The sequence below is a fragment of the Oryctolagus cuniculus genome, chromosome 2 (assembly GCF_964237555.1).
Source record: "Oryctolagus cuniculus chromosome 2, mOryCun1.1, whole genome shotgun sequence".
Classification (NCBI taxonomy): Eukaryota; Metazoa; Chordata; class Mammalia; order Lagomorpha; family Leporidae; genus Oryctolagus; species Oryctolagus cuniculus.
The window spans coordinates 20,699,416-20,726,620 of NC_091433.1; the positions used below are offsets into that span (position 1 = coordinate 20,699,416).

General features: G+C 55.2%; 1 protein-coding gene across 1 annotated transcript; it reads left to right on the forward strand.

Moving 5' to 3' along the window:
- The first annotated feature begins 501 nt into the window (after nucleotides 1–501).
- Nucleotides 502–26,753, forward strand: SLC34A2 (solute carrier family 34 member 2). The gene is made up of 13 exons (XM_002709262.5): nucleotides 502–785; nucleotides 10,600–10,705; nucleotides 10,810–10,944; nucleotides 11,749–11,877; nucleotides 13,321–13,464; nucleotides 14,881–14,992; nucleotides 17,628–17,823; nucleotides 18,822–18,917; nucleotides 19,624–19,744; nucleotides 21,303–21,470; nucleotides 22,619–22,735; nucleotides 22,828–22,952; nucleotides 24,379–26,753. The coding sequence occupies exons 2-13, from the start codon at nucleotides 10,603–10,605 to the stop codon at nucleotides 25,006–25,008; spliced, it is 2,076 nt and encodes a 691-aa protein (XP_002709308.1). The 5' UTR covers nucleotides 502–785; nucleotides 10,600–10,602; the 3' UTR covers nucleotides 25,009–26,753.
- The last annotated feature ends 452 nt before the right edge of the window (nucleotides 26,754–27,205 follow it).

Genomic DNA, 27,205 nt, shown 5'->3' on the forward strand with positions numbered 1-27,205 from the left:
CAGCCAGAAAGGTTAGCCTGGCGGCCCCAGGGAAGGCCGTGAGAGACAATGTCCCACAGTGCTGGGGGTGTAAGCAGCAGGCTGTTAACCGTAAGCAGGAGGAGGGGCTCTCCCCGGGAACCGCGGGGCCGCATACCTGGGACACAATGACTGGGCAGGATGAGTGCAGCTGAGTTTGGCAAGCTCCCCAAGCTCCCGGCGTACCCAGCCCCTTTGCCTGATAGACTCAGAACCTGAGCCAACCACACCGCCCTCAAGACCCTGAACAATCCTGGCATTGTTGTTTTGGGGGGTAGGGGGCAGATCTGAGTTTCCCACTGGCTGCTGTCTGTGGCGCTAGACTCCCACACCGTGGCTCTTTGGGAAGACAAGGCTGGGGGGGAGCCCAACGGCCCTGCACCTGCTGGGTCCCCTGCGGCCAGAGCCGGCGTGAGGGGCGGGGGCGCGGAGGGCGCGCGGGGCGCGGCGCGTTCGGGGCCGTTCGGCGGCGGCGGCGGCGGCGGCGGGCCCGTCTGAAGTTGCTCCCCGCAGTCCGCAGCCGGGCCGGCCGCCGCGCTCACCTCCCGCAGCGGGCGAGGTCACGATGGGCTCATTAAGGCGGCAGGTAGGCAGTGCCCCGGCCGCGGCGGCGGCGGCGGCGGCAGGCGGGCCTGGAATGTGCGAGGGGCGTGATGACAGCGACTGCCGCCGGCCGCTTTGCGCAACACCTTGGCTATATATAACCGGGGCGCCGCGCAGCCGTACCTGGTGCCTCCTCCAGTCCCTTACCTGCGAAGGGAGCGCTGGTGAGTAGCCGCCGGGGCGAGGGCGCTTCCCAAAACCTTTCACTGACTTCTTCATTCTTTCAGCTGCTGGGACATCGGGCTGCAGGAGAGAGAGGAGAAAAAAAAAATCACAATAAACCTTTCCGAAATTTTCAGATCCACTTGTCTTGGGAACATGACTCCTGCTGCACCGTGGTTGGGGACTGTGGTATTGGCCTGCCGCCCCTGGGCATTGGGCTAGGGCTGTTTTGAGAGTCGTGGTCAGAGGAGGAAGGAGAGCTGGGCACTAGCTGGCTGTCGGGCTCAGTGCAGGTCCCCGTGAGCCCCTGGGCTGGCTCCCCACCCTGCTTGAATGGGGACCAGCTCTGTCCTGCCTGCCCTGAGCAGTCTCAGTGGTGGCTGCCAGGTGAAAGGACGCCCCCAGTGTGACTTCCACGTGCCCTGGGGGCTTGTTTGCAGAGCTGTTTATCTAAGGCCTAAGGGACAGACCTGGCTGGTGCTCTCATCAGCACAGGTGGCCACCGCCAAAGGGCTCTGTCCCTGAGCCCTGCTGGGGAGGACAGAGCCCCTAGCTGGTGCTTTCAGAGCCAGAGGGTACCAGGCTGGGGAGATGGCCCCTAAGGACGTGTGTGCGTGCAGGGGGTTGGCTAAGGGGACCGAGCATCTTCAGGCCCTCATAGGAGGCGCACGCTCGGGGGGTCAGTTCAGTTCCTGAGGCAGAGGCCTGGCACAGGTGGCTGGCACCGAGGGGCCTTGGGGTCTCCTCTCTTGTCCTTGGTGGGGAGGTCTCTTTCTTTCTCGGACTGGCTGATTTCCGCTAGGCAGCCTGTGGATTCCGTGGGATCCCCTCTTGCAGCTAGTGAGGTTGCCCAGGAGGTTTCTGGCCTGGGGTTCCTGGCTCCGGCCCGTATCTGTTTGCTCTGTCTCCTGTGCTGGGAGCTCCTTCACTTGTTGTGTTGGGTGCTGTTGGGTATTGGGAGAGCGGTGCCTCCAGGGAGCGACCATTGTTTCAGGTTCAAAGACGGAGGCTTCTGTCCTCTGGCAGCTGGTAGTGATCTCGTGTCTGCTTTCTGTAATTTTGTACATGGCTGGCAAGAAGGGCAATGCTCTGTAAAAGTTTTAGATGCTACACGAATTGCTTCCTTCTAGGACTTCCCCCAAATACTCAGCCATCTCATCGGAACAGGTCCCCAGGGGGTCAGGGATGGGTGCTGGATGAGTGCTGGGAGACACAAAGTGGCCATGAAAATAGGCCGACAGTTCTGGGGATCAGAGTGATTGGGAATAAACTGAAATCTAATACCATGTGCCCCCACCCCACTGCCTGCCCGCCCTGCAGTTCTCACCTGCACACAGCTCCACCTCCATTCTGGGCCCAGACCAATGGGAGCAGCAGCAGGGAGCAACCAGGACAGCTCAGGAGATGAATTGGAAAATGCGAAAAGATGGCAATATGTTGAAGATGTTTGTGTGGACACGTTCCACCCCTGTCACCCCTCTAATACAATGCCAGATAATTGAGGTAGTTGCCCGTTACGGGTGGGATGGATTTTTGAAGTTGAAAGACAATGTGAAAGTGACTAGGGCGTTGCGCTTGGTTATCAGGTCCAAGTTTAAAGTGATGGGACAAGGTCTTTAAGATCCCATCAGCACATCTCAGCAGAAGTCTCAACCAGGGAGGCCCGGGCCGATTTCCTTCTTTGCCTCCACTGTCTCAGACATACCTCTTCCCTCTGTCACCACCACCACCACCCTGTCCTTGGCAGTATTTCCCCCCTATCCAGGCAAAGGGTAGTCACCATCACCCGCGTGGCAATTTTTCAAGCCTTGAGTCCTTGGGCACACTGAGAACACTGGATAGTATGGTTTGAATTCTCCTGAGAGGTACAGTGTTGGTGTGACTTTAAAACAATCCGTGTATCCGGGCCTCAGTTTCCCCTTCTACAGAGTAGAGATAACGTTGGTTCTGATACATAGTGTAACTTTACCTGCAGCCGTGCACGGCTGTGAGATTAAATCAGTTCATTTGTGCACAGGACTGAAAACAGCAGCTGGGCGGGCTCCTGTGTGACAGACGCTGTGCCATGTGCCCAGTTGCGGTGGGCTTCCTCCCCGCACTTATGACGCCCAGTCCTAGTAGGAGGATGAGTACCTTTATCTTGGTCTCACTCCAGGGGCCGGCTCCTCTCCCCACTTCTGATGCCCTTGGCCATGGAGCTGCTGCTGCCCAAAGCACAGTGGTCCCGGAACAGGTTCTGCTTGGAGAAGCCCCGATGATGTAAAGTGGAGGGGGTGCGTGGCGGCCAGGTGCCCCACTTCCCACATCCCTGAAGAGCCCCGAAGTTCCATCTCCTGAACCTGCAGAAAGAATACAAGATCCTGTTGGCATAGATGCACATGTGGATGGAGGAAGTGGAGCTAAGAGCTAAGAGCGGTGCTGGGGAGCCGGGCAGCAGACGTGTGAGCACAGAGGACCACTCATAGCCACTCACTCCCTCACTGGGCACTGCTATGGCACGGCCCTAAGGGATGGCTTTGCCCCTCCTAGTGGCCGCTGGGAACAGCAGGGCCACAGCTACATTAGGGAAGACAGGTGGGGGAAGCTCTGGGGACCTCCAGTGGGGACCTCTGGTGCTGCCCGAGTCCCCTGCAGTGTCTGCTGAGTCCCTGGAGACCGGCTAAGAACCCTGCCACGTCCTGTGGCTACTGTGCTCAGGACCCCGGCCCCTGCTCAGTGGAAAGACCTGGAGGGTGCTGACTGCCGGCTCCTGGGGACCCCGCAGCCTCTGTCATTGCAACATTCCTGGCTGGCAGGGCTGGCCATCCGGATGAGCAGGCAGCAGTGCTCCCTGCAGTCTCAGTGCCCCCTCCCAGCTCTCCCCAGGGAACTCACAGAGCCCCACCTGGCCACCAAGCGGTCCCTGGGCGCCCTGGTACTCGCAGCCTTGCAGCTCCCCTGGCCTCTGACTGTGAGGGCTGGGGAAAGGCTCCGGCTTAGGGACCAGCATGGGAGCTCTGAAGTCCAGATCCTGACCCGGCTGTGGGACTTGGGCAATTTCTGCATTTCTCGGGGCCTCCGCGGCTCTGTCCGAGAAGAGGACCCTTTGCGGGTTGTGGGAGGTCACAAACCTCCCAGGACACTCCTCGGCCACAAAACAGACTCTTAGCACCTTTCTCTCACATGCTCAGGGTTCATTTCATCAACACGTATTTGCCGAGGGTCCGGTCCTTTGCTGAGTGCTGGGGGACGAGGAGCTTCCAGCTCAGAGCAAAGTGGAGTTTCGGCTCCTCTTGGCTCCTGATGCTGTGCGCTTCAGCGGTGCTGAGTGTTTACTCTGCCGGCACTGTGCACGGCACCTACGCTCGCTGGTCACGCAGCCCTCCCAGCAGCTCCTTGGGGAGATGGTATTGTCCCATTTTTGATACGACAAACTTGAGTCTCAGAGAGGTTTGGGTCAAGCTTTAACCCACGGTGTAGTTCTGGATCCCCACCCCCCATGTCTCAGGGGGTCACCTGGCCCCTGGGGCACCTGGCAGCCCTGTGGCCCTGCGTAGCCTGCAGGGCAGCCTGGGGCCTTGGTGGCGCAGACAGCAGGGTACAGGTAGAGTGGCTGCTTGACTGCCAAGTGCCCTACCTGTCCCCACTCCCCCGGTCCCTGGAGGAGGTGCTGGGGCTGTGGGGGTGGAAAGGGTTGGGAAGGGCGTGGCCGGCAGTTTCCGAGAGCTCTGGGCTGCCTACCCAAGATGGGGTCGGTGCCAAGGCGTGTGCCACCTGCAGCTCCGTTCACCTGCCAACGTCTAGCCCGGTGAGCGACCCATAACCGGGGATGGTGGAGGAGACGAGAGGCCCAGCACTAGGTGAGGGGGGTCACTGCTTCATCAGGGAAGTGTTTGTCAAGTAGTTGCATTCAGGAAAACCAGAGTTCCAAGAAGAGAGAGTGGAGACATTCAGTAGGAATCCAGTCTCTTGGTTGTTCAGTGGCACTGATCAATGCCACGTGGTGTCTGGAGGGGAACGAAGCCAGCTCAGCCCCTGCCCAGAGCAGGCAACGACTTCTGAGCTGGTTGGATCCCTCTCGCGTCGCGGGCAGTGAGCGCTCGGCGTGGTGGGCTGTAACTGCATCATCTACGTGAGCGTAGTGTCTTTATTCCCAGTACACATTGTGCCCAGTATTTGAAAGAAAATGATTCCGACCAGTCATAGAAATCCAGTCACAGGAAACATGATTTATTTTTTCGACTTAATATTTTATTATTTTTGAGACAATATTTTTAACATTTTTTTATAGTCAGAGGCATAAAAAGTTTCACAAATAAAATGACCATTGTCCAGTAAGAAAATAGACAAGGGCGACAAAGAAGAATCAAATGGAAAGATGTTCACTCATAAGTACATTTTAAAATATTGCTAAAATCGTTAAAACTACAGTAGTATGCAGTTCCCATTAGTTTCTTTGACAAAGATTTAAAACAATTTGACAAAACACTCTATTTGCAGCAACTGGTAACATATGGGCCTTTCTTTTCTTTAAAAAAAAAAAGTGTAGCTGCCGCATATAAGGGAGAATGTGCAGTGTTTGTCTTTCGGTGTCTGGCTTATCTCACAGAAGACATCATTTAGATAATAGGTTAGTAATCACACATCCTACCTCGGACTGCTGACAAAGTTTCCAAATGGGAAGGTAGTCTCTCCATCCGGCTGCTCCAGCCAAGAGAGCTGGCCAACCCACCTGTGTGCGGCGGTGAGGGACAACCACCTACCGGGGAGACAGCTTTGAGTTGGTTACCGACCAAGTGCATTCCTTTGGTGTACTTCATATGCCAACACCCCCATTCAAAAAGTTACAGTGCAGTCTGCTGGGCCCCGAATGGAAATGGATAAGGGACAGCTCCTTCCTTCTAAGGGGTTCCACTCTATTTGGAAAGGTACTGTAAAGCATGCATAAGAGATAGGGAGAGAATTTTCAAATTTAATTAAGGTTATTAAAGAAAGATGGTAGAAGGTCACAGTCGTTTTCATGTTTGTGTGTTCAGGGGCAGAGCAGAGAACCAGTTCTGTAAACCTTTGTCTTTGTTTAAAGATGTGTTTATCTTGAACGTCAGTTAGAGAGAGGGAGAAACAGAAAGAGAGCCATCTCCCATCCTCTGGTTCATTCCCCAGATGGCTGCAATGACTGGCACTGACCCAGGCCAAAGCCAGGAGCCAGGAGCTTCATCCAGGTCTCCTGCATGGGTGGCAGGGGCCCCAGGACTTGAGCCATTTTCCTCTGCTTTTCCCAGGCTGTTAGCACGGAGATGGATTGGAAGTGGAGAAGTGGGGACTCCATCTGGGATGCTGGCGTCACAGGCATTGGCTTTACCCGATATGCCACAACGCCAGCCTCTCTGTAAACCTTTAAACACCTGTGGGTGGCTCTGAATTGCTCATTGCAACCTAAAAGCAATTTTTGTGCCCTGTGGTTTTGTTCTTTTTGACTTAAAGAAGTCTGGCATTCCATACCGTCATCTACTTGTTTTTGTAGGATTGCTGGTAATCACACAAGGTTTATGATGTCCCTGGCATCGCGCTGAGAACTTTTAAGACACAACACACTTACTCATCACAATGATCCTTCAGAAGTAGTATTGTCCTTGTCTTCCCCATGAGGAAGCTGATGGAGGGAGACAATCGAACCAGCCCGAAGCCACAAAGGCAAACTCGGGAGTTGAATCCAGACAGCTGGGATTTGAACGTCCAATCTCTTAGCCACTGGGCCAGGGGCTCCCATCTCCCAAGTGATATTGGGCAACATCCGGATACAGTTTGGACTGTGCACGGTGGGGTTAGGGGAGAGCTGGTGACTTGCGCTCAGCAGAGACCAGGGAAGCTGCCAAGGGAACTGTCAGTGACAGGACAGCCACTCAGTCGCACGGAACTACCCAGCCGCGAACGCCAGGGTTGCTAAAATGAAGAAACAAACCTGCTCTGTGTCAAAATCGTTTCTCCAGTATAATTCATCCATCAGTCAAGTGACTTAACATTCCCCTTCCCCAGCTATGTGGGTAAAACTCGGTGCTCCAGGAAGACAGCTCGTGTTTCAGTCGCAGCCCGGCTAGTGTGGATAAGAACCCCAACCTCAATGACAGGTAGAACCGTGTTTAAAACTGGCTCTGTCACTCGCCTGCCGCACAGCCTTGTCTGAGCTGCTTTGCCTCCTGGGGCTCCAGGCTTTCCTGTTTGCCGAGTGGTATGGCCAGGATCCCTTTCTTGCATAAAGATGGGAGGAGGTCATGTATGTCAAGCCCCAGCACCTCTTGCAGTCTCATTAAGTGGCAGTTGTCCTTGTTTTTAGAAATCAATTAAGAGATGTCACAGTGGTGTGTGATGGAGTGCCAGGTGAATCACCAGGACAGTGCATGCTGGGAACACGAAAACACGAACAAGAACAAGGCTGAGGGGCTGCAGACCAGGCAGAGAGGAAGGAGCCCCTGGGGGTGAGGGCCGGGACAGAAAGATGCGTGTCAGACCTTGGAATGGGAGAACTGCCCCCGTGAGGGCAGAGGTGAGGCTCTGGGGAGTGTGGAGGGCCCTGCATTGGGGGGCAGGTGTAGGTGAGTGGAGAGGAGGGATCCTTTGGGGAGCAATGGACAAGAGCAGATGAGCAGTCAGGTTCTGTCCACACCACAGCTGTATGTTGGGAAAATTCACCTTTGAGAGACCCTGTGGCCCAAACCAGTTCAACAGGCTGCTGCCTTAGTCTGGGTGGAGTCGGCGAGGCCCGGCCAAGGAGGTGGTACCAGGAACTAGGACTCACGAGAGCCATGAGCAGTGGTTACAGTAGATCCACGGTGCTGGCCAGGGCTGGGGGCGGTCGGAGGTGACTGAGATTCCACAGAGGGGACCGCTTCGGTGGCAGGAAGGGGTGCGTTAGGCTGACATTAGGGTGCTGGACGTGGCTCTTGAGCATTGAAGATAGGCGGCCGTGGGGCTGCAGGTGGGTCAGGTGCATGTCCCGATCTGCACGTGTCTGGGGCAGGAGCCGAGGCCAAGAGCACCCCATTCTCCCCACCTCCCCAGGGCTTAACCCCTATGCCATTTTCCGCCTGGGTGGGGTCACCCACATGGTGGCCTTGGCGTTTGCCCAGATCAGCCCTGGTCACTGCTCCCCAGCCACCCTTCTCCACTCCACTTCCTGGGACCCTGCTCAGTAGCAGACTCCGCACAGCTCAGGCAGCAGGAGCCCCGGGCAGTGGAGCCTCCCCTCAGGCGATGTCTTCCTGGAGCAGCTTTGCACCGAGCCCCTGGGACAGTTCATACCTTTGTGACCAGAAGACAGGGCATTGGAAAGGAGCTCTGCCCCTGGGCTCTGGGAGGCACGCAGAGGGCACTCAGCCCAAGAGCCGCTGCAGGGAAGTCTCTCAATTCAAACTTTGGAGTCTTGGGACAAGTTCCTTAACTGACTCCTGCCTTAGTTCCTTCAGCTGTACAAGGGAGAGGGAGAGGACCTCCCTCCACAGGCAGCAGGGCCTGGCTCGGTAACTGGTGGCTGTCTGCTGCAATGGCGGGTGCTGGCATCACACTCAGAATGCATATTGCAGCATGTGGCGTGCTGGGTGCTTATGAAACAAATGGAAGCCCTACTCGGTGCCTCCATGGAAGCTAATGACCAGAGGTCATGGAGGGCTGTGCTGTGCTCCATGGCTGCGTGGGGAGAGGCCAAAGTGGCCTAGTTGGGTTCAACAGCTTCGTGAAAGCCTCCCCTTCCCCGCCTCCATGAGAACTCACAGAATCGGCCGCATCCACCCTTGAACTTGATGCATAGGAAGAACAGAAACAGCACAAGTGTCACTGGCCCACCACATATCTGTGGGCTTGGGGCTGAGTGTCAGCTTTTAAAAGGATTCAGGGATTTCAGGAGAAAGCACAAGACACCTACACTCCCACCACTCACCGGCAACCCCACGGATCATGTCAGATCAAGTTGAACTCATGCTGTGAAGAAGATAAGCGAGTGTATCTACAGCCATTTTCCCATGTTTTTGCTGACACTTCATAACCTTTTAAATGGCATGCTCTTACACTACGTGGATGTACCATACTTAGTATGATACCTTGCCTATTATTTTTTAATTTTTGTTTTTCAGCTGTGTAAGTGACAGAGTGGAAGGTGGTCTGTGTTGCATTCATGCTGTCCACGTGAATTTATTGTGTGTTGTTAATGTGCCAGGCAGAGCTCCAGGGCCCAAGGATGCAATGAAGAATAAGACAGCGTCTCTTTTCTGGGTAGCACTCGCATTCCAACAGACAGGAAAATAGATTTAAGAGAAAGGGAAAGGGGTCGGACAGACGCAGGTTCTGGGAAGGCAGGAGCAGAGTGAGAAACTTGTTCCTTAATACATTGAATATTCCCAGATTCCTAATTCCTAGAAGTGGCGTTACTGGGTCAAAGATGTGTGGCAAATGTAAAGCATCCTGGACATGTTGCCACCTGTTTTCAAAGAATGTCCAGCCTGCTCATCTCAGAACATCTTCTCCAGCACAGCCTGTTAATACTCTTAAAACTTTTGTGCTACTTTGTGGGTTGTCACTGTTTGGATTTGCATGTCTTGGTTTGCTAATGAGGTTGAACACTTATTTTTTTTTAAACAAGGAATTTAGCCCTTTGTACTTCCTTTTTCTGTGAATCGTGTGTTCTAGCCCTCTGAATTGCTTTGTTTAAAGTACGTCAAAAGGCAAAGGGTGCAAGGAGTGGGCTGCCAGATGTGCCAAGTAACTGACAAAGGCTTTGTGGAGAAAATGGGTTACAAGGAAGTCTAGAGGCTAGAAGGCTAGAAGCAGCGTGGTTCTGACAAAGGGTCATTAATCCAGGCAGCAGGGCGTGGCAATCATTGCTGCTATCAATCAGAAGCCTACTGTGTGCCAGGAACTTTGCAGACCTTAATCTCATCATTAATCTCAAACTCATTTCACTGTTAATCTCATGGCCCCGTAGGGCATGAAGAATTGCCCCATTTTATAGATGGGACAGCTGATAGTTTCTGCTCAGGGTCACAGAGGGACCAGCTAAACCCACACCTGCCAGTGATGGCCACTGCTGGGTTGCGAGGCAGGTGTATTGTACACAGGTTAAGCTGTCCAGCAGGGGGCGCCTTGTGCAGGGGCGCCCTTGAACTTGTGTGATGTAAGAAGCAAAGAGGGACCCCGTGGAGGACCGTGCAGCTGTGACATACAGTGAGATGAAGAGGGAGGCACTTGTGTCATCCAGAGGCTGAGGCAGAGAGAAGTCGGAGGAGTCAAAGGGGGCAGCGCGAGTTGCCTGGATCCGAGGCCAGAGTAGAAAAATCTGGAAGAAGCCGTTTGGTTTGGGAACAGCCTGGGGGCGGGGTTAAGGGAGCAAAGCAGGGCACACAGACCCCACAGTGCAAGGATCAGTGAGCAGGACACCCTCCCTGCCTTCCTCTCCCAAGTAGGCTCTCTCTCTCCCTCAGCAACTGGGTGCTGCTTCTCCCAGTGGCTGCTTTTTTTGTTTGTTTTCTTAAAGTTTACTTATCTGAAAGGCAGAGTGACAGAGTGGGAGAGATGCAGAGAGACCTTCCATTGACTAGTCACTCCCCAAATGGCTGCGACAGCCAGCGCCTGGGTCTCCCACATTGGGTGGCAGTAACCCAAGGAAACCCAGCCACCACCTGCTGCCCTCCCAGGTGCTCTGGCATGGAGCTGCATCGGAAATGGAGGCAGGACTCGATCCCAGCCACCCTGCTACGGAACACAAGTGTCCCAAGTGACCATTTAACCCACCGCGCCACAATTCCAGCCCCCAGGGGCAGCCTCTGAGCCTGTGTTTCCCATCCACAGATCATGGCTCCTTGGCCTGAGTTGGAAAATGCCCAGCCTGACCCCAATAAATACATCGAAGGGGCTGCAGACCAGCAGCCGGCCAAAGACAAAGAGACCGACAAAAGTAAGTGCCGCACCCCTGGCCGCAGGCAGGGGAGGTTGGGGCCCACCGGGACCCCCGGAAATGCAGATCTGGTTTCTCACGGGCTTTGTCGCTTGTTTGTGCAGATGCCACCAGTGCTCCCATAACCAAGATCGAGCTCCTGCCGTCCTACTCCACTGTGGCACTGATAGAGGAGCCCGCCGAGGTGGACGACCCCTGGGACCTGCCCGAGCTCCGGGACACGGGCATCAAGTGGTCAGGTAAACAGGAGGCCAGGTGCTGTTGTTCCCAGTGTCTCCCTCCCTTTTTCAATGATGCCCTGGCTCAGCATCCAAGCAGTGTGGGGGGTACATTGGTAGGGATGGGGAGGAAGGATCTTTTGTCCTGATCCAAGGTGCCGGGCACTGGGGTTGCAGCCATTGCTCCCTGTGATTCTGCAGGCTGACCAGGTTCTGGGGATCATGGGAGGTACAGAGGGACAGCCGTGGACAGACAAGGCCTGCTATCCGAGAGCTGCGCAGGTGGTCCCTTCATCTAGACGTGGGTACCCAGGGATGCAGACAATGCAGCCAGGACAGTGTGAGGTGGCAAGGGTGACATTTCTGAGCGCAGGGCAGAGGTCTCTCTGGGAGGTAGGGGGAGGGGAAGGGACCAGGGAAGAGCAAGGCCGTGAGCAGCCAACATGCAGCATCCCGGGAAATCGGAGGCGCCCAGCGAGAGCTCCATAAATGGAGGCTGTGATTGCTACGGGACAGGCACATTCTAGAAAATTGGCTACAGTCTTCCGAAGGGGCTGTGGAGAGCCATTATCTCCGATCCTGCACTTAGCAGGCGGTCAGCGCTCTTCCCTGCTTGACAGCTCCAAGCCCAGACCACAGGGCTCCCTCCTGCCCAATGCAAATCATTTCAGAAAGTCCCTCAGGGCCCAACTCCAGGGCCTGGGAACTGATAGCTAGCAGCCTGGGGTGGGGGGGGGATGGGGGGTTCTGAGCTCCTCACCAACCTTCTCAGTGTTACAGGTGCTCAAAGCCTTTGTCTTCTCCCCACCTCCTGCCCCCTCGCAGAGAGAGACACCAAAGGGAAGGTTATCTGTGTGCTCCAAGGAATCGGGAAGTTTATTTTGCTCCTGGGATTTCTCTACTTGTTCGTGTGCTCCCTGGACGTCCTCAGCAGTGCCTTCCAGCTGGTTGGAGGTAGGGGGCGCAAGGCTCAGCCATCTGGGGCGGGCTGGGGGTGCGGCACCTGAGCTCGGTTGGAAGGGAACAAGTCAGCAAGCCCCTCCAGCTGCCTCCTAAGGTTGTAGGGCTGGGCCCCTCGGTAGGTCATCCTGTGACATCTATGCTCCCATCGTATAGATGAGAAACACCCAGGTCTGGCTTGGCTCCGGCAGCTCAGGCCAGGAGCTGATTGCAAACTCTTAGCTCCTTGAGTTTGTCTCAGCCGCAGGCAGGAAGCTCTTTGATAGAAAGACTTATCTGAGGAGTTTGTGCTGCTGCTGGTGGCCTCCCTACCAAGGACACTGTGGAATAAGAAAGAGCATTCTCTGGCCAGGGCATGGAGGTGGCCTGGGCCGGGGGAGTCTGCCTCCCCCAGCAGTGGCCCACACCTCTCAGGACCGAGCGTGGTTCTGCAGTGTGGGAGGAGCCGGAAGTGGGATGATCATGTGCTCCGTAGCGGATGGCTACAGAAATAGGCTTCACTCTGAGTGCAGGCATTTTCAGGGCCCTGTCGCAAGCATTCCATCCCCAGACACTTGCCATTTGCAGAGGAAAGAACAGGGGCCCAGAGAGAGCGCCAATCTACCCAGAGCTTCACGGCCTGGAGTTAGTGTAGCTGGATTCAGTCTCAGCTCTGGGTGACATGAAGGAGCGTGGATCTCTGCATCCCTTGGTGCCTCTCTTGAGAACCCATTTTTGTGGCCTGAGAGACATGGGGAGGGGCACCCTGCAGGGAGCCTGGGGGGTGCACTGACTCCCTGGTTCCCGGCATGCTTCTGGTCTCCCTGGTCCATGACAACGTCAGCGAGAGGCTTTGCGCTCTGATTCTCTGAGACGAGTTGCATCCACTCCCCAGGCCTTGTCTTTGTAAAATGGACTGGAGAGTGGGTTGACTTTCTCCAAGACTCACCCACATAGACGACTCTCAGCGTTCAGTTCCAGGCCAGCCCTGGGCTGAGGCTGCAGCTGGGGGGGTGGGTACAGAGGAAGGAAGATCCATGGCTAGAGGACAAACTGCACTGGCAATACATCCCAGAGGCAAAGGAATTGGGCCTCAGGAGGCTGACGGGCACCCACAGGGCCAGGATGGAATTTAGGCCAGGTTCATGGTCAGAGAAGGCTGGAGAAGGGCTTGCTGACTGAGGGAATGGTTGGAGCCTGGGAGGCTGCAGCGTGAAGGGACAAGGGGCCGATGGTGGGGAGCTAGATCAGAGAAGTGGAGACAGAGATGCATGTACAAACAGCCTGCGCGTCTCCTGCTTTGTGATGGAAGGAGGAGGAGGAAGCAAGATGCCATGGACAGCAGTGAGGCTGGAGCTGGGCTCCCCAGCCCCAGCCTTCTGGCCTTGCACAGACCCGAGTGGACTCCCTGGCTGCCTCCACCCCTCCCCGTGACGGGCCATGGCTTTGTTTTCGCAGGCAAGGTGGCCGGGCAGTTCTTCAGCAACAACTCCATCATGTCCAACCCTGTGGCCGGGCTGGTCATCGGGGTGCTGGTGACCGTCATGGTGCAGAGCTCCAGCACCTCGTCGTCCATCATCGTCAGCATGGTGTCCTCCTCCCGTGAGTGGGGGCGCCCGCGAGCTCGGGGCACAGCTGGGAGCCCCCGTCCTTCTAGAGAGCAGCCTGGGATTTCCTCTTGCCACCGTCGTCTTCCTCTCTTGTCCAACCAGCGTGGGTCCTGCTTCCACTCCAATGGTTGGGTCAGGAAACAGGCCCTGACGCTGAAGGACTCAGTTCAGAATTTTCTAGAACTGCACTGCCTAATCCATCCATCTGCCAGCTCATGTGGCTAGTTCATTTTATTGGATTTTATTTAAGTCTAAAATAACAAAAAAATTCATTTTCTCAGTTGCCTGAGCCGCCTGTGCCTGGCCACTGTCCTGTTGAACAGTGCAGACATAAAACATTTCAATCCCGGCTGGCACCGCGGCTCACTAGGCTAATCCTCCGCCTTGCGGCGCTGGCACACCGGGTTCTAGTCCCGGTCGGGGCACCAGATTCTGTCCCGGTTGCCCCTCTTCCAGGCCAGCTCTCTGCTGTGGCCAGGGAGTGCAGTGGAGGATGGCCCAAGTGCTTGGGCCCTGCACCCCATGGGAGACCAGGAGAAGCACCTGGCTCCTGGCTTCGGATCAGCACGGTGCACCGGCCATTGGAGGGTGAACCAACGGCAAAGGAAGACCTTTCTCTCTGTCTCTCTCTCACTGTCCACTCTGCCTGTCAAAAAAAAAAAAAAAATTTCCATCCCTGTAGAAAGTTCTCTGGGAGGGGGTGCTAAGAACAACGACATCCAATGAGATCCTGCATTGGCCTTGACACAGCTGAACTTGGGGGAGATGGCGTTCCAAGCTAGTACCTGCCTGATATTTGCTCTGGCTAAACTGGAATACATCATCCAACCAGTTGGAGCTGAATTTTCAACCCAAACCAGCATTTTAGTCCAAAGTAACCAGACTTTTTCCATGCCTTAGCTGGAAAAAGATACTCCTGCTTCTTACTATGTGTCAGAACATTGAGGCAAGACACTGATTATTTGTTAGAGAAAGAAATAACCTTGCCAGGAACTCGGCCTCATAAACACACAAACGTTTGATGTCTGGCTTGTGAGTGCACCCCTGAAAGGAGAGACTTTGTGCATGGCCAGCTGACTCAGTTGTACCTTTGAGGCCTGCCGCTCATTCACTTCCATCCTTAAACACCGGGTACTTCTTGGTCTCTTTCAAGCTGGCCTCGCATCTGTAATAGGGAGGCGCGAGGAATTTAGACAGGTTCCTAGCAGAGCTGCGGGGAGTCTGTCGATGCTGGCACGTGTGCCTGTTTCTCTGATGACCATCCTGAGCTTTCATCCAACTCCGAGCGCGGTGTGCATGAGCCACAGAGCTTACGGAACTGCCGCTTTGGGGGCTTGCCGCGAGGGTGAGTGAGGACGCGGGGAGACAGCCCTCCTGAGCTTGCTAATGGCTCTTTCCCACCCTCCAGTGTTGACCGTGCGGGCTGCCATCCCCATCATCATGGGGGCCAACATCGGGACCTCCATCACCAACACCATTGTGGCGCTCATGCAGGCAGGAGATCGGAGCGAGTTCCGAAGGTAGGAGGAAGTTTCTGAGCCGGCCTTGGCTGCCATCAGACTTGCTTGTGGCCGCGCTGCACTGGCCTGGAGTTGGCCATGAGGACGTGCGTGCTAGGCTCTCTGCTTGTGCTCCTGGAAGAAGCCATGGGGGACTACTGCTGGGGCTGGGGTCACTTCCTTACCCATTGATTGAACTCAGTCTGATAATAATAGTGGCCATCACCACTGTGTCATCTCTCTGATTTATTTCTTATTTGAAAGTCAGAGTTACACAGAGAGAGAGAGAGAGAGAGAGAGATCTTCCATCTGCAGGTTCACTCCCCAAATGGCCACAGTGACCAAAGCTGTGCCAGGTGGAAGGCAGGAGCTTCATCTGGGTCTCCCATGTGGGTGCAGGGGCCCAAGGACTTGGACCATCTTCTACTGCTTTCCCAGGAGCATTAGTGGGGAGCTGGGTCAGAAGTGGAGAAGCCGGGACATGTACCAGCGCTCATATGAGGTGTCGGCATCGCAGGCGGCGGCTTAACCTGAGCCACAACGCCAGCCCCACCGCTGTGTCATCTTAAGGATTAAATGCAATTGTGTAGTTAGGTGTTTAGGAAAGTAGTTGGCACGCGGTCAGAGCCTACTGAAAGGTAAGCTCTGGCTGGAAACTTAATCTGCTGGCTGTATAATTGAAACAAGGCCAGTTAGGGTCAGATTGGCTGTCTCGCCTAGTCATAAATAATTATAACTTCCTGAAACTCCCATTTTTGGCCAGTTCAGTGCAACATTTTTTCTTTGATCCTCACTTCCTTGGCAATAAAAGGCAAATTGTAGGTTTTGTGCATGTGGAAGACCTGAAAATAGAGCAGGCTGAATATAGACAAGGGAAACACGTTTTTCTTCCAAAAACTTCATGTGAAATCTCCCAGAGTTCAGGATGGGCTTTTCCCGAGCTGGTGAGCACAGAGGAGCAGCTCCCGGCTTGTCTCTGTGGTGTGGCCACCAGGAGGTCAGCCTGTTGGCATCCGCCAGGCTGGCGGGGGAGACGGCCCACGTCATCCCGTCTGTCGGTGAATTAGCCGAGTCGGTGGCTGTCCTCAGAGCCGTTCATTTGGCCCCTGATAAAATGTGCTGATGGCCACAATCATAGCACACGTTCCACGGGGCGTTTCCTAATTTAATCTTCTCAAGAAGCTGAGTAGGCTTCTCCCTACCAGTTTATTAGCAAGTGTGGAAACCCAAAGCAGAAGGCCAGGTGACTTCACGGCGGGGCGGGGGTTGGGGGGTGGGGCATGGCTGGGATTCCACGCAGGTTTTCTTAGTCCAGATTTGGAGTTCTTTTCACTTCAGGCCTCAGGGTAGCCCATGAAATGGAGACGGAAGCCCAGTGGGGGCGCCTGCACGTAGGAATGTGATCGACCCAGATCACCCTTGGCAATGTCTCAGTACACTTTCAACAGAATTTTTTTTTTTTATTTGAAAGGCACAGTTAGAGAGAGAGAGAAGAGAGATAGAGAGAGAGATCTTTCATCCAGTGGTTTACTCCCTAAATGGCCAAAACATCTAGGGCTAGGCCAGGCGGAAGCCAGGAGCCAGGAGCTTCATCCAGGTTTCCCATGTCGGTGCAGGGGCCCAAGCACTTGAGCCATCTTCTGCTGCTTTCCCAGGTGCATTAGCAGGGAGCTGGATCAGAAGAGGAGCAGCCGGGACTCAAACTGGCACCCATATGGGATGCCAGGGCTACAGGCAGGGGTTAAACCCACTACACCACAGCCCCAGCCTCTGAACAATATCTTTGAGGGCGTATCTTTCTCTCCTGGCTGTTTGGATCACTTTCTTAGATTCCTAGAGTAATAGTTACTATATCAAACATTTATAAAGCTCTTAAAAACATTTGGCCATGCACGAAGAAATATTTGCAGCACTTTCCATGATACCAGCAGGGTATGAAAGTGCTTTAAATCGCCCACTTGGGGAAGAATAAAAAACATTAGCTCATAAGATAGCTGAAAACTTGTCCTTGCCAATGCATTTCTTTTACTAGGAGTCTAGCTAAGCATTCCCCACCCCCACGCTCTGCTCCCTGTCCACTGGGCGTTGGGTGTGGCTTGGATCCGCAGGTGTTCTTTGAAGGGGAGATTTTTCATTGAGGAAAACAGAGGTAAAGCAAAGTTTCTGAAGGTGGAGATGGGCAGGAGTTCAGCAGGAACCTCTGACCTGGCTCGGATAGACAGAGTGTGGTGTGCACACGCCCTGTTCCTTGAGGGTGCTGTCCATGGACTTCTGCAGACTTGAGAGCTTTAGAAGGCTAAGAATTCGCTTGTGGCGGGCAGGCTGTGCTAGTTACCCGCCTCCTGGTCCCCACCTTTCCAGAGCACAGTCGCCTTCAATATGCAGAATTCCAAAGGGATCAGAGGCAGCCCTCCCAAGCGGGGCTTGGCTAAGCTCCTCATCCCAGCCGGAGCGTTCTGGCTGGCTGCTCGCAGCTCCTTCATCTTTTGAATGGGAATATGATGACCACCCACCTTGGGGACTGCCATGAGGAGACTGTGGCCCTGTGCGCACACAGACAGGTGACACTGTCTCAGCCGGTGGCAGGAGGTCCGGGTTCCTGGGGTGCCCTTGCTTGTTGACTCACCTGGATGTGGGGGTTCTCATCCGGCCACAGGGCTTTTGCGGGGGCCACCGTCCATGACTTCTTCAACTGGCTGTCCGTGTTCGTGCTGTTGCCCCTGGAGGCCATCACCCACTACCTGGAGATCCTGACCAACCTGGTGCTGGACACCTTCCGCTTCCAGAACGGAGAGGACGCCCCGGCGCTTCTCAAAGTCATCACGGACCCCTTCACGAAGCTCATCATCCAGGTATCCAGATGGAAGGAGCCACTTCCTGCCCCTCTGGCCCCCGGCCCAAGGGGAGAAGTAGGTTTAGAAACAGCACTCTGTGGCCAGAGCTTAGGGACACCCGACAGTGTGACTGGCCCCACTGGTTTCCTGGGTGTCACTGCACGTGCTGTCTTCCTTGGGGTGAGGGAGGATAGTGGTGTGTACCTAGGGCTGTCCACTGGAATGCTGGGACTGCCTTGTTCTCACTGCCCCCAACACCAGTGAGCTCACCAATGATTAAAGCTCCCACCCATAACCAAAGAGAAGGGTCTGCCTCCTCTTCTCAGGAACCATCTCACCCCTGGCTCCTGGTGTCTGTCCACATTATGGAGATGAAAGGCTTTTGGATGTTGCCCTGGAGAGAAAGGGCCGGCTGGGACCTTGTGTGTCCACTCTTCCTTCTGGTATTCTGTCTCTCAGTCTTCCAGTGAATCCCTACTCCCTGCCCCCTAGTCACCAGTGCCTTTGTTCACAGAATCATTCATTCGTTAGTCAAGCACCTGCTAACATCCGGGTACTACCCTGCTCCTTCTGGGGATGCAGCTAGATGCTAACATCCGGGTACTCTGGGTGACATCTGGCTACATCTGGATACCCTGCTCCTTCTGGGGATGCAGCTAGATGCTAACATCCGGGTACTCCATGTAACATCCGGGTTCATCTGGGTACCCTGCTCCTTCCGGGGATGCAGCTAGATGCTAATATCTGGGTACTCCGTGTAACATCCGGCTACATCTGGGTACCCTGCTCCTTCCGGGGATGCAGCTAGATGCTGCTAGATGTTACTCTGGGTAACATCCGGGTACATCAGGTACATCCTTCCTGAGGATGCAGCTAGATGGAGCCCAGCCCACCTCTTCAGGGGCTCGTGGTCAAGTTCATCTCCTTAGAGCTCCTCCAAGAGCAGCTTCCTGCACTTCCACCCCACATTGGTTCCAAAGGCATGCTGACTTTCTTCTTTCTATTGTCTTTCTCAGTTGGATAAAAAAGTTATCAATCAAATTGCAATGAATGATGAGTCAGCCAAAAACAAGAGTCTGATCAAGATTTGGTGCAAAACTTTAACCAACGTGGTAAGTTTCCTTGAATATTGCAGGGGGTGGGGAGGCCCATGGGTGGTGGGACAGTGGTGGTGATGGTGGCATACGCCCTGGCTTCTGAGCATTGAATAAAGTCTTTCATGCAAGAAGGGGCAAGTAAACAATCATGACAAAGAAAAGTTGGGGTCTCCTACAAAAAAACCTCAGAGCTAGTCAGGGAGCTGCCTTGAGGAGGTGAGTCCTTGAATGCTGGGTGAGCTGCAGCAGTGGGACAGACAGACACAGCACGTGTGGCTTGTCATTACTTTCACACCTCTTGGAGGAAGCTTATCTCTGGCTGCTTCCGGGTTCCCATGCCTGGAGGGGCCATGGAAACAGCGCATCATGGTGGATAGGTGCCGGCAGCAGGTGGCCTCTCTCAATGCCCACAGAAGCTCCAGAAAATTCCTTCTTGGAAAGCCCACACATTCCAGCCTTCCCGCGTCGGGCCGTTACCTAGTCTGCTATGTGTTAGGTCTGTGGCTCGCTCTCACCTCTTGAGCGAACACGTGGTTTTGTTTTTTGTGGGATACCAAAGGTTGAAGGTTGATTTTGTTTGTCCCTGGTGGTTCCATCAACATGAATAAGCAGCCCTTAAGAGATAAAGCTTGGGATGGAGCCACCACACGCCTGCTCCCCCGCTGTGTGCCATTCCCATCGGAAACAAGTGTCGTGGACGTGTGTTGTGTTTGCCTTCCAGACTCAGATGAACGTCACTGTCCCCTTGCCTGAGAACTGCACTTCCCCGTCCCTCTGTTGGACGGATGGGGTCCACACCTGGACCCTGAAGAATGTAACCCACGTGGAGAACATCGCCAAGTGTGAGTGGAAGCCAGCAGACCGACCCCTGGGGCGGGCCAGGCTGCTGGTGGCTGTCACTTTGTGCGCAGCCCCAGGGAGGGAAGCGCAGAGGGGCCGTGTGCTTTCCCAGCAGAGGAAACTGAGGCTTGGGGACTGAGGCGGCAGCCCCAGGTCTGCAGGGAGAGGCAGTGGCGGGATGTGAAGCCCAGTTCCTCTGCAGTTCCACTCCAGCTCAGGAGAACTCCCTACGGGGTTCTAGCGTGTGTCCTCCATGGGCGTCGCCAGTCCTCTGTTACCAGCTGGGGAGGTGACAGCCGATTTTCAGGAAGTTGTGGGGCCACACAGGCTGTGTGAGTCCCTGCTGCTGCACGGCGGGTCCCCACAAGGCACTGGGCCTGTAGCTCTGAACATGGCAGTGGGCCTGTGCCATTGAATGCTATGGTTGGTTTTGTATTCTTTTAAAAAACTTATCTTTATCTTGAGAGAGAGAGAAAGAGAGACTGATCTTCCATTTGCTGGTTCACTCCCCAAATGCTTGCAATAGCCAGGGCTTTGCCCAGACCCAGGGAGCCTAGAACTCCATTTGGGTCTTCTGCGTGGGTGGCAGGGACTCAGCCACCTGAGCCACCACCCACTGCCTCCCTGGTTCCTCGCCCACAGGCAGCTGGATGAGAAGCAGAGGAGCCAGGCTTCAAACCCAGGCACTTGATGTGGGAGGAAGGCGGCCCAGGCAGAACCTCAACCTCTCAGCCAATGATTTCCCCTACAGAATCAAGTGAATTTCCCACCTCCCACGCCCTGGGTGCTATATATACACTGACAGAACCGGAGCGTGCTGGAATTACCACGAGGGCATACTGGGATTTTGAAAAGCAACAGGTTTCTGGCTGGCGCCGCGGCTCACTAGGCTAATCCTCCGCCTTGCGGCACCAGCACACCGGGTTCTAGTCCCGGTCGGGGTGCCGGATTCTGTCCCAGTTGCCCCTCTTCCAGGCCAGCTCTCTGCTGTGGCCAGGGAGTGCAGTGGAGGATGGCCCAGGTGCTTGGGCCCTGCACCCCATGGGAGACCAGGAGAAGCACCTGGCTCCTGCCATCGGATAAGCGCGGTGCGCCGGCCGCAGTGCACTGGCCGCGGCGGCCATTGGAGGGTGAACCAACGGCAAAGGAAGACCTTTCTCTCTGTCTCTCTCTCTCTCACTGTCCACTCTGCCTGTCAAAAAAATAAATAAATAAAAAACTAAAAAAAAAAAAAGAAAAGCAACAGGTTTCCGATAAGCGATACCCCCTACTCCAACTTGCCCGTGCTGCCCCGACTATATGATTATCACAGGTGATAGAGGTGGCAGAACTGGGTAGGAGGCCTGATGAGCTGTGCAAAGCCCACATTTCCCAGTTTTAGGAGGTCCCCTGACCAGAGCGTGGTCTCAGGCCCCACTTAGCTGTGCTGATTCTGGGCCGCCATGTGCATCGCTAACAACCTAGGTTCTACTACTACGAGGAGGGGAATGCTGGGAGTAAGTCTCGTCCTGGGCCAGCATGGGGGTCTGTGTCCCTGACGAGGCTGCCGTGGTCTCTTAGGCCAGCACATCTTTGTGAATTTCAACCTCCCGGATCTGGCCGTGGGCGTCATCCTGCTGATCGTCTCCCTGCTGGTTCTGTGCGGCTGCCTGATCATGATCGTCAAGCTCCTGGGCTCTGTGCTGAAGGGACAGGTGGCCGTCGTCATCAAGAAGACCCTCAACACCGGTAGGCCTGCTGCCCCCGAGCTGGGCATCACGAGGGCCATCCCAGTGGGCTCCTTTGATTCCTGTCTGACAATGGCTTTGCACAGATCTCCTGTCTTGCGTCTGCTAAACCACCCAAGTCAAGATGCCATTTGCCCGGGAGATTTTCCCTGGCCTTGTGGGTGGGGTCTGGATACAGGTATCCACCCTCCTCCCCACTTCCCGTCAGTCTGGGGAAGGGAATGTGATTCTGGATAACTCCAGCAGCCTCTTGGGGCAGCCAGTGAGAGCTGACCAGGCCAATGACATCGCCACTCCGGAAAGTTAGTGAGATGCAGCCAAGAAAACCCATCTCACCAGGTTGTCAAGAGACGGAGCTGAGCAGCCCTGGGCTCTGGGCAGGGAGGCACGGCCTGCTCCATTGCCAGTGGGCCCGCAGGGCTGCTCCCCACGGCTGTATTTTCTCGGTGCTCCTGGAGGTGGGAAGAAAGGAGGAAGGTGTGCAGTGGTGGGCGGCCAGGCTGGGAGCCAGCGTGGAGGCCTGGCTGCTCTGAGTTCCGGCACCTTTAGTGTCTCTCACCTGACCACTGCGAGTCTGGTTTTGTCTTCCTAACACTCACCTGCATCCTTGGTTTCACTTTCTGACTATGCGGGTGAAAGACCACAGAGAAGGAAATGGATTTTATTTATTTATTTATTTGAGAGGGAGAGTTACAGACAGAGGGAGAGACAGAAAGGTCTTCCACCTGCTGGTTCAACCCCCACATGGCCACAGTGGTCAGAGCTGGGCTGATCTGAAATCAGGAGCCAGCAGGGGCTTCTTCCAGGTCTCCCACATAGGTGCAAGGGCTCAAGCACCTGGGCCATCTTTCACTGCTTTCCCAGCCCATAGCAGAGAACTGGTGTGGAAGAGGAACTGCCAGGACTCGAACCGGCACCCAAATGGGATGCTGGCACTGCAGGCGGAGGCTTAGCCTACTGCACCCACAGCTCCGGTCCCAGGAAACTGACTGCAGTCCAGTCTGCCCAACCATGGCTGGGCTTAGCAGTGGGTGGAGAGGCCCCAGCCCAGCCACTGCCCCAGGTTGCTGTGCAGCACAGTGCACACCTGGGCTTCCAGCTGAGCCCTCTTTGGGGTTGCGAAAGTTCTCCTCGCCTTCTTTCTTGCAGACTTCCCCTTCCCCTTTGCCTGGGTGACTGGCTACCTGGCCATCCTCGTGGGGGCGGGCATGACCTTCATCGTGCAGAGCAGCTCCGTGTTCACATCCGCCATGACCCCGCTGATCGGTGAGTTTCTCCCTGCCTTCTCCCTCTGGCCGCCATTGCCATTTCCCGTCATCCCCTGGGCCGAGCGCCATGTGCTTCGTGTTTCGCCCCAGGTATTGGCGTGATAACCATCGAGAGGGCCTATCCACTCACGCTGGGCTCCAACATCGGCACCACCACCACCGCCATCCTGGCCGCCTTGGCCAGCCCCGGCAATACATTGAGGAGCTCGCTGCAGGTCAGAACACGGCATGGGGCAGGGACTCTGTGGGTCTGGATGGGATACAACCCCGTGTGCGCATTTGCAAACTGGTTTCTAACAAGAGCCAGGCTTGTCTCTGATCTATCCAGAAGATGGAAGTAAGATGCAGGGGGTGGACCTGAGGAGCTCGCTATGAGAAGTGGAGGCCACCAGCTCCCTTTATAGGTGGTCTGCCCCCCATCACTGGCCATTGTTCAAATCAAGGTGGGCTGGCCACCCAGTAGAAAGGAGGAAATCGTGTTTAGGATGCCCAGACAAGATACCACTTCCCAACTCCTCGCCCCTCTCTTGGGGAACTGTGCCTGGGCAGTAGCCAGAAAGGGCATCTGGCAAGAGCCTGGCATTACACCAAGACTCGGGGCACCTGCCTGGCCTGGATAGATGAAGTTCCCTTGGGCTACCTTCACTCCCCAGATGCCCACAACAGCCGGGGCTGGACCAGGACAAAGGGAGCCTGGGACTTAATCCAGGTCTCCCACACGGATGGCAGGGAGCCAGGGATTTGAGCCCTCACTGCTACCTCTCAGGGTGTGCTGGAAGCTGGATCAGAAATGGAAGAGCTGGGATTTGAACCCAGGCAGTCTGATGTTGGATGAGAGTGTATCACACGAGGAGACTCATTTTAATAATGTATTTGATTTAACCCATTATCACTTCAACATGTATTCAACACAGAGATTGTTTGGGCTAAGTCTGAAATCCACCTGCTAGTACATCTCAAGGTGGAGTAGCCCACCTAAACGCTTAGAGCCACCTGTGGCTGCTGGCTACTATACTGTCCAGGGTCAAGCCCTGGGTGTGGGCAAGTGGCCAAGGGCCTGGCTTCTGGAGCCAGACCTCCTGGACTTGAATCCCACTCCCCATCTCCCACCCATGTGACGTGGGGAAGAGAGCTTAATTTCATGGTGCCTCGCTTTTCTTCTGTGTCTAACAATGGCTGCCCCTTGGCAGGTGTTTTTGAGGATTGAGCCTAGCCGTGCGAAGCATCCCCAGTGATCGCTTCCCACAGACTGGAGACTCAGTGGTCACTGTCGCCATGGTGTTTTAGTGACAGTAACCATCCTCCCCCAACCCCCACCCCACCCCACCCCCTATCCTGAGAATGGGCCATTGAGCCCTGTGAGTTTTCCTTCTGCCTACCAGCTCAGAACTGCCCAGCGGGAGGCCACAGGACTAATGCAGCTCGGGTGGCAGTGGGCAAACCCATTGTTGGAGCCTAAAGGACTTCAGGCCCTGAAACCTGAGCTGGGATTCAGCCTCCTCTCCTCGCCCCAGACACATAGTAGGGCCTCGGAGGTTGGACCCATAGTGGGACCTCGGGCGCCACTCCGAGCCCAGCTAGAAAGATGAGGAGGCTTCCCTGGGCAACAGGCCACTCACTCATCCACCTGCTGTCTTGCAGATCGCTCTGTGCCACTTTTTCTTCAACATCTCCGGCATCTTGCTGTGGTACCCGATTCCATTCACCCGCCTGCCCATCCGCCTGGCCAAGGGGCTGGGCAACATCTCGGCCAAGTATCGCTGGTTCGCCGTCTTCTACCTGATCTTCTTCTTCTTCTTGATCCCGTTGTCGGTGTTTGGGCTCTCGCTGGCCGGCTGGCCGGTGCTGGTGGGCGTAGCGGTGCCCATCCTCCTCCTGCTGCTCCTGGTCTTGTGCCTCCGGCTGCTGCAGTCGCGCTGCCCGCGGGTCCTGCCCAAGAAGCTGCAGAACTGGAACTTCCTGCCCCTGTGGATGCACTCGCTGAAGCCCTGGGACCACCTCATCTCCCTGCTCACCAGCTGTTGCCAGAGGCGCTGCTGCTGCTGCTGCCGCGTGTGCTGCCGCATGTGCTGCCTGCTGTGTGGCTGCAGGTGCTGCCGCTGCAGCAAGTGCTGTGAGGACCTGGAGGAGGGCCAGGAGGGCCAGGGCATCCCCATCAAGGTCCCCCAGGCCTTCGCAAACCAGACCATGAGCAGGGAGGCCCAGGATGAGGTCAAACTCCCGATCGATGCCCTGGGCACCAAGAGCACCTGCAACAGTACAGCGTTCTAGGGGACACAGCCCAGTGGCGGGAGAGGACCTCAAGTCTGAATGTGCTCTGCCCGCTCCGTCCCTCACGTCACCCCCCTGCCCCGCACTCCTGGGGATGTGGTCCCCATCAGGGAACGGAGTGGATCTCAGTCCTGCCTCTCCTCCCCTCGGCCCAGGCTGTCAGCTCTGCTCTCTGGGCCTTCTTTCCTGGAAGACGTAGGAAGGCCACTGAGGGAGAAGTAGACAAGGCCTCCGGCTGGACAAGCTGGTCACTGTGCGCTTGTGTTCCCTCGGAAGGAGAAGGACCTGGGGGCGGGACTTCTAGGAGGCGTAGAGGTCATTGTGAATGTTTTGTGTGTGCAAACCTCCCTTTGCTGTGACAGCCCTGGTGTCTCTCTCTCTCTCTCTCTCTCTCTCTCTCTCTCTCTCGTCATACGCTGGTTTCAACCAGAAGCAACTGCTCCCAGCATCTCAGCCCCAGCTCAGCCCAGTGCAGGGGAGGGAGTGTCCTTGTTTGGAGACCCGGAAGAGAAGCCCACATGTGTGAGACTTTCCCCCTTCCCAGTGCTCCCCAAGCCCCCTGCCGGGGCTTCCTCACCTGGGCAGGGCTGGCTAGCCCAAGCAGTCGCCCTGCACATCCTAGTCCTCAGGCTTCTTGGGTGGCAGCCACAGAGAAGGACTGATACCCTTGGCTCATGGGTGCCTCCACCTTCCCAAGAGAACGTGCTTCCTGCTCCTGATCAAGGCCATGATGGAGAATGACAGACAGTAAGGGATGGTCAGCGTTTGGGAGGCTACGGCTTACCTGCCAAAGAGGGCCCCAGGTTCTTCTCTGGGCTGACTTAGAAGCCACATTGCAGAAGCCTTATGCCCATCTTAGAAGCCTGATGCCCATCTCTTGGTCAGACTAAAAAAAACATCCCTGCTGGATCTTCAGGAATAAGAAATGTGAGTTCTGTAAGCCCCCTGTCTCCACTGCCGCCACCTTGAATCCCAGGAGGCATACGGTATAGACCAGCTCCACACTCCCTCTGGGTCGTCTTCACTTCCCGTGCAAGGTGAATGCAAAGCTCCACACTTTTCCCACGGGGAGGAGACCAGGGCGTGGTGGGGGCTGCCCTCAGAGCCATGACCAAGTGCAGTGGGGCACACGTGTGCCTGGGGGACAAGGTGTCCTCCCTGTGCCTTCTGGAGCTCCTGTTGGATTCCTACTGTTGCTCCTCTTCCCTCACCACGCCGGCGCTCCCGGCGAGTGAGCTTCAGCCTTCTTCAGGAAAGGGGAGTTGGCGCAGCTGCACCCCTGGGTCCCGTCCCCACCCCGACTCCCCAGCTCTCATGAGTTGGGGCCCAGCTGAGCCCTCCCCAGATGCCCCGTGTAGATAGCGGTTCCCAACAGAGACATTTAAACTCTATATTTATAGTCATGCACCATGTACAGCATTTTTCATAAGTTATATAGTAAATAGTGCCTGTGCTTTGTTTTATAGTGCTTTCCTTTGGAAGTGAGGCAGGGTTCTTCTGGGAAATGTAAAGAAACAGCCACCTTTGTATATTTTGTTACGCCCACCTGCTGGGCACACGCTTGCGGCCCCGCCCATGCCGCACACCCTGTAAATATGTAAGTTAAACCCAGGCAGCGGGCCTGGCATCTTTGCACTCGGATGATTTTGAAACATTGGATCCTTGTACCTGTGTTGATTGTTTTTTTTTTTTTTTTTTTTTACTGGTTGTGGGAAGGGAGAAATAAACAAGATAATCAAACCCGAGAGGAGAGTGTGGCTTTCATTTGCAGAGGTCTGGGGCCTCCTGGGATCTGCTTCCGTGAAAAATCCTACCGCACTTAACATCGTTGCTACCTAACACCCACCACCGGGGCAGCTACACAATTTGTGGGGTCAAGTTCTGTTGCAGGTAGCCAAACCGGAAGTCTTTCGATCCTTCCTTGGTGTCTCTCTTGCTATGTCACAGAGATTTGCTACAGAGTGCTACTCAAAGTAGAACATCTAAGATTCAAATTATTTTACACTTCATCCCTTCCTGTGTCATTGCATTTTAAGTGCAAACGCAAGGGCTTTTGACTTGCATACAGAATTACTGAAATCACACAGTTCCGATTCCGTGGCTCCATAGCGTGTAGTTTGTTCGTATGAAGACAGTGGGAACACTGGCCAAATCAATTATTGTCTGATTTAACTTGTGCATTCTTCCAACACTCTCT

Excerpts from the sequence above, each read along its gene's own strand:
- SLC34A2 (XM_002709262.5), top strand. The coding sequence starts at position 10,603 with ATGGCTCCTTGGCCTGAGTTGGAAAATGCCCAGCCTGACCCCAATAAA. Across the intron at positions 13,465-14,880 it reads CAGCATGGTGTCCTCCTCCC|TGTTGACCGTGCGGGCTGCC; the intron begins GTGAGTGGGGGC and ends CCCACCCTCCAG. Across the intron at positions 22,736-22,827 it reads CGCCATGACCCCGCTGATCG|GTATTGGCGTGATAACCATC; the intron begins GTGAGTTTCTCC and ends GTTTCGCCCCAG.